General features: G+C 36.5%; 1 protein-coding gene across 2 annotated transcripts in view; it reads right to left on the bottom strand.

Annotated features, from left to right (window-relative positions):
- Positions 1–273: 273 nt before the first annotated feature.
- Positions 274–6,000, bottom strand: part of SNX7 (sorting nexin 7) — a 29,215-nt gene continuing 23,488 nt past the window's right edge. For both annotated transcript variants that reach the window (XM_063407576.1, XM_063407575.1), the window contains one exon: positions 274–683. In XM_063407576.1, coding sequence (XP_063263646.1) covers positions 603–683 — 81 coding nt within the window. In that variant the 3' untranslated portion in view covers positions 274–602. The remainder of the gene's footprint in view (positions 684–6,000) is intronic.

Raw genomic sequence — 6,000 nt, 5'->3', positions numbered from 1 at the left:
AGATGTCATTATAATAAACATATAAATACTGCAAACTGAAAACTAAATTATCAACACTTGAAAGCAGCATTAATCTCACAGAACATGTCTGGCATCTTTATGTCCTATTTTCCATTGGGCAACTAGCAAGATCTATTAAAATAATCCTAAAATCCTACTCCTTGAAGACTACATGACATAATTCTAGAAGTACAAGAAATTACTCAATGAAGAGAATCTAGGAAGCACACTAAAATACCAAAATACTTCTATAAAAAAGACTAGGACACAGACTGATGACAAACTTTCCTTATTCAATGTTTTATTAAAATTGAGCTATTTTTACATATTTAAAATACTTTATATCAAAATTACACAATATTTATGAAAACAATTGTATGCAAATACATAAAAATATGTAAAACCAGAGCTAAGCAATATAAAGCAATGTATAGCATGTTTCAAAATGTATTTCAGGACTAGAATACCTGAGTGTTCAATAAGCTGTTTTCTGCATTTCACTGATTTTAACAGTTAAATTTAATAATGTATCACATCTCATATAAAGCACTTTGGTTGGGAGAAACTGCATGGAAAAGGCAGAGATCAAGCAGAGATATTACTCAAGGCCTGTCTTCAGAATCTTCGTCCACGTGAAGATCCACTGTTTGAGATGCTAGGAAGGACTCCCATGTAGCAAGGCACTTAAAAAAACCAAACACATACATATGAGTACAGCAGAGAGATTTCTGTAAACTGTTAGCCAAGGAGAAAACAAATAAAAAAATAGCAGAATACGCACACATTGTCACAAGCTGCTTCTGAAGGACCAAGGTGAGAGAAAAATACGGTTTCCTAGGCAGCTCAGTGATATGCAAAATGTTAGCTAACATGCTGAGTGAGCTGTAAAGGTCAATTTTACATAATGACAAGCACACACTGTGAACACTGTAATTGTATGTTGTAGCATGGAAGATGCTGGCATTAATTATGCTCTTCTTTAGTCTCTTCCTTTAGTTACAGGCAAAGATCTCTTCCAAATAGAACCAACACTGTCAGGCACCATTCCCCTTAATCTCTGTAGATTCCTAATGTATACCAAATCTTCCTTCCAAGTTAAATTAAACAATTTTTTTTCCTAAATAAGGAGAGAATTCATTTTTCCCCAGAGTAATGGGAAGGAAATAGAAGCAGAAAGGCAGGGGCTGGGAGTAGGGAAATTGTTATCCTTATAAGTGGTGTATATTGGCTTATGGAAAAATGCATTTACAATTGTAAAAACTTTTTTTTTAATTTGAAGCATCAATTCTGCAGGCAGTAAAATGAAAAAAAAAATCAAAAACCCCAAAAAACCAATGAAACTCCCAAATGACTTTGGTTCAGTTTGGCTTAAATGAGTGTTGGCAGCTTGGCAAGGCATTCTAAATCATAAATTAGTGTTGAGAGCCATGGCAAGGCTAGCACAAGGTAACCTGTAGTGAGTTGATGCTTGTTATCCAAAGCACCAGGTATCTACTATTTCAACTCTGTGAGTAGAATGGGACAGGCAAATTGCTGCAATAATTTCCTTATTCCGATGCTATTGAAATAAAGCCCTTGAAACAGAAATGTTCTTACAAAATTTTGACTTACACATTCATACCTACTGTTCTTGACAATACAGCTGATTTACTGCTTATTCTACACAGGTTTTTGTCATGAAGAATCTTTATTATGCACCATAAATAAGTCTTCTGAAATTTCCCAGGATGTATGTATTTAAACCTGGACAGCACACTTCATTTACCTGAACTTTGAATTAAATCAGTGCCCTGAAAACAGCGTTGTTTCCTAACTCAAATCTTCTGCCATCAGCTATTCAAACCACAGCAACTTCAATGAGCTAAGCCCAGCTCACTGAAACACCTTGTATCCATCTCTCATGGCTTAGGAGACATGGAAATGACCCTGCTTGAACTTGCAGCCACCTAACTCCATTAGACATTTCTTGTGAATGACTTCCAAACTCTGCCATTAAATATGGAGATTTAATCATACTCCACCGAAGAGCTAGGTCCTGGTATAACTGCATGTGTGTAAGCAGATGAGTGGGAGGATCTGATAATGTTAAATATAAGCTCAAAGAGAAAAACAAGGAATACACACATGATGACTGGAGCTGGGGGAATCCATGACGACACAAGGATACAGAACCAGGGATACCCATAAAATTAAGGGTGACAAAAGTAACAAGAGAAAACAAGTCAGCAGTAGCTTTGTCTCTGAACACGTAAGAAAGTAGAATATATGGGTCTGCAAGACAGTGAGAGCAGTTAAAACAGCCAACTGAACTAAAAGATCATAAAGAAAAAGTAGGAACTTACTGCTGCGCAGACTTTTAGCTTTTATCAGGCATGGTAGAGATAATTCCTGTTATTCATATTTTGTCCACTAGACTATGGATACCATCAATTTACTGCCCCAGTCTTTCTCTTCTGATCTTGCTTTTGCCCCCAATAACCTCTGCTGCTATTGCACACAACAACATTATACTGCTGTTCAGAGTATATCTAAGGCTTGAATTACTGTGAAAAGAGAGGACGAACAGGGTAAGATCCATGTGGAAATTTGCTTTCTTCACTGACTTTTTTGAGAAATGTTATTTTGAAATGGTACACCAGGGAGAAACAGTGAAGATACTGCCAGCCTGAACAGTGAATTGCAAGTGTTGAAAACTGATTTCTGATTTAAACGGTCTTTTTGACCTTTTGTATAAAGCCTTTAAGTTTGATCATTAGATTCTCCCCTACTTCATGTGACATTGTGGCAGCTGAGTTTATCTGAGAGGCTTGAGCTGGAACGTGGCCTCTTGGTTTTGAAATGTCAGTGAGGCAGCTGCTAGCAACGTGTCTTCACTGTGGCACTCAAACTCATCATCTTCTGTTTGTTAGAGCCCAGCCTGGATTACCATCCTAGAAAGCTGCAAGGCACAGCTGTTTTTCTAAGCTTTTTCTAGGTGAGGTACAAGAAAATATCACTTTTTTTTGAAGACTCTTCCATTGGCAATGACAGATTTTTTTCTGAACCACAGTTTAATTACCACGTAAGTCCATGTTTTGTTATTCTGTAATTTCAATAATGTGAATTAAAATTCATGTATCAGCACTGGCTGCAATGTAAAAATGGCTTTGTGTTATCTTTGCAACACTGTGCAGCCAAGCTGCACATGTTAAAATGCAATCACAATACATTGCTTAACCAGATAGCTCTGATCTACTGAAGTCTGTCCAGACAAAGACATAAAGCATTTTTTTCACACAAGTTATTGAGCTTTTAATTTATCCCTGTTTATATAACCAAAACACATTTTTCAAAATGTAAGAGCAATGGTGGCTCATTTCACTGTCAGACATCACAGTGCTGCTACAGCTGACAAATTTTATAATTAATCACACCAAAATAAAACTAGGTCTCTGTGCCTTAGGCTCAAGCTTTTCATATTGTGAAGCACGAACTGCATAAATGACATTTTGTTAGTGATGTATACTTCAACATTATTACAGAATGATTTTACTCCATTCTCCTGGGAGGTTGAAAATGGAGATCTAAATAGAGGATCAGCCAGTTTTCACAAAGGAGACAGAAAGGAAAAAAACCCAGAAAATCCAAACTGAGGAAATGAAATGTGTTTGCATAGGATTGAAATTCATAATCCAATTACTCGTAAAAGCCCAATGGAAAGCATAAAAAAGCCTAAATACACAAAATGAAATTCAGCAAGAACTGAAATAAGGCTACTTTACCTAAAATATTCAGATTACTACTGAGGACACGTATCTATTCTGCAACATCATTCTTAGAAAAAGCAGCAAAAAGTTTTTCATATACTACAATTGCATATATAACAAAAAAGAAGATATAAAAATAGAAGATGTAGTAAGGATGCAAGCAGGAGGAGTGTGCCACATGTCATGTGTGATTTGGTTCCAGTTCCCAGTTATCCATGGCTGATACCCCAGAAGTAGCACTTACAGTAGTATTTTTGGAGTAGAATCTGAAAATAAAGTTTGTTTGTGTCTAAGAGAAACAGAAAATATTTTCATGTTTTCTATGTGCAGGGAAACAAAACTACACCACACAGAAATAGTAATTCCCACTCTAAAAAAAGGTCTTCCTGAAATTATTTAAAAAAAATTTATAAGGGCTGAAGTGAATGAGGGTTCAAAGATGGATCTGCCTTTGATGCGGCATGAACAGGGACAAATGGGCTCAGATGGGGGAGTGTTTGAAAATCTCAGGAGGTTTGGGAGCTGAAATCCCAGGCATGGCTAAGGTAGGATGTGATCAACACATAGGAGCAGCAAACTTTCTGCTACATGACCAAATGACTGCTTAAATGCATCACCACAGAGGACTCTAGGGTAAATAACAAATATCACCTATTTTTCTACAGCTTTCACAGACCGAGAGGTACATAAGGGCTTTGGAGTTAGAGGGAAGTTGCTGTAATGGGGAACAAGCATTGTTTAGCCCTAATGAATCCTTCGGATCAATTTATGCCTGTACAACAACATAAGTCACAGAAATACACTAAATTATGCCTGAAATACTTAAGAAAATCAGGAAATTATTTCTATTTTTGAAAAATAGTAAGGTGTGCCAATACCAAGAAGAATCTGACTATATCAAAGGTCAGATTATCTGACTAAGATGCAAGGGTTTAACAGGATGCATTTCCCATGTGATAAATAAAATCAAATGCTATGCGGTAAAAAAAAGAAAGGTTCATCCATGCTCAAGAAAAACAAATTTTTTCAATGCCAAAACTAGCTATCATCCCAATCTGTCAGCATTTCCTGGAGTACCCAGCAAGCAGTGGAGACCCAAACTCTGGTATATTTGCTGGATTTACAATGTCTAACTAGTCTTTGGGTTGGGCTGTAAAACCTAGCCACTTATTCTGGTGGTTTTCCTGAAAAGAAGAGGTTACCAAAATTCTTTGGCTGCATATATACTAGCGATACTAAACACATGAGAAAAAAGGAAAAATTTAGCATATGTTCAATTGCTTCTGCTCTTTGAAGGCAGAGTTCAACAGTGCCTGGTTTGGTTCTGCTAGTCTGCAGCAGCAACACTTCAAACCTGCCAGCTAAATAACACTGCCAGCAACACCACTAACTCTATATGCTGCTTTGGGTTCAGTAATGCTGCATCTTTAGAATATCTGTTTCTAAATTAATGAAAATATTCATGGTGACAATCAGTTTCTCAGATGAATGCTCCACCCTGTGGACAGTTTGTGATTCCAGCTGTTGGCAGATACCTCTTTTGGACTAAACTGTTGGACAACGATGTCATGACTAAGGCTCGATGAAAAGGAATAAAATAAATAGTACAATGTTAACACATGCTGAACGAATGCTAATTACTTCAGAAATAGGAGTAAATTTATGAACTTTTAAAAATTAAAACCTTTTTGTATTGTTTCAGAAAGTCCTCCTTGTTTTAGCAATGCATTTACTGTCATTGTTAGTACAACATTTCTTTGGATTTAAGACTTTGTGGAATACAGAGACTTAAGGATGTATTCAGCTCTTTTCAAGAGGAAAGGAAGTACAGAACTGTATGAACCACTGAGAGCAGCTCCAGGAATACCAATGATTGGTCAATCATGGTAATTCTTGACTCCTAAATTATTTTAAATATATTATAACAAAGCTTGCACATTATCACTTGAAAGCTTTCATTTTCATAGGCCTGCACAGGAGCACCCTGTAAATCTGCAACACTGGGCTTTTAGTCATGTCTTTGTTACCACAGCATTGAGACACACAAAACAGCTGTAGAAACAAAGGAACACACATATTATTCAAGTATAATAACTGCAGATAGCCAATGAACTGGAAGACTACAGGAATAACTCTTAAATTTGTAAATCTAGAGAAACATAATTACAGGTAACAATTAATGTGAACATTCATTCAGCTTAAGGAAGAGATACTCCTTTATGCTAGCTGAGTGATGCTTGACAAGTTGACAGCA

The sequence above is a fragment of the Prinia subflava genome, chromosome 10, assembly GCF_021018805.1.
Source record: "Prinia subflava isolate CZ2003 ecotype Zambia chromosome 10, Cam_Psub_1.2, whole genome shotgun sequence".
Taxonomy (NCBI): domain Eukaryota; kingdom Metazoa; phylum Chordata; class Aves; order Passeriformes; family Cisticolidae; genus Prinia; species Prinia subflava.
This window is presented reverse-complemented; position numbering and strand designations above follow the sequence as displayed.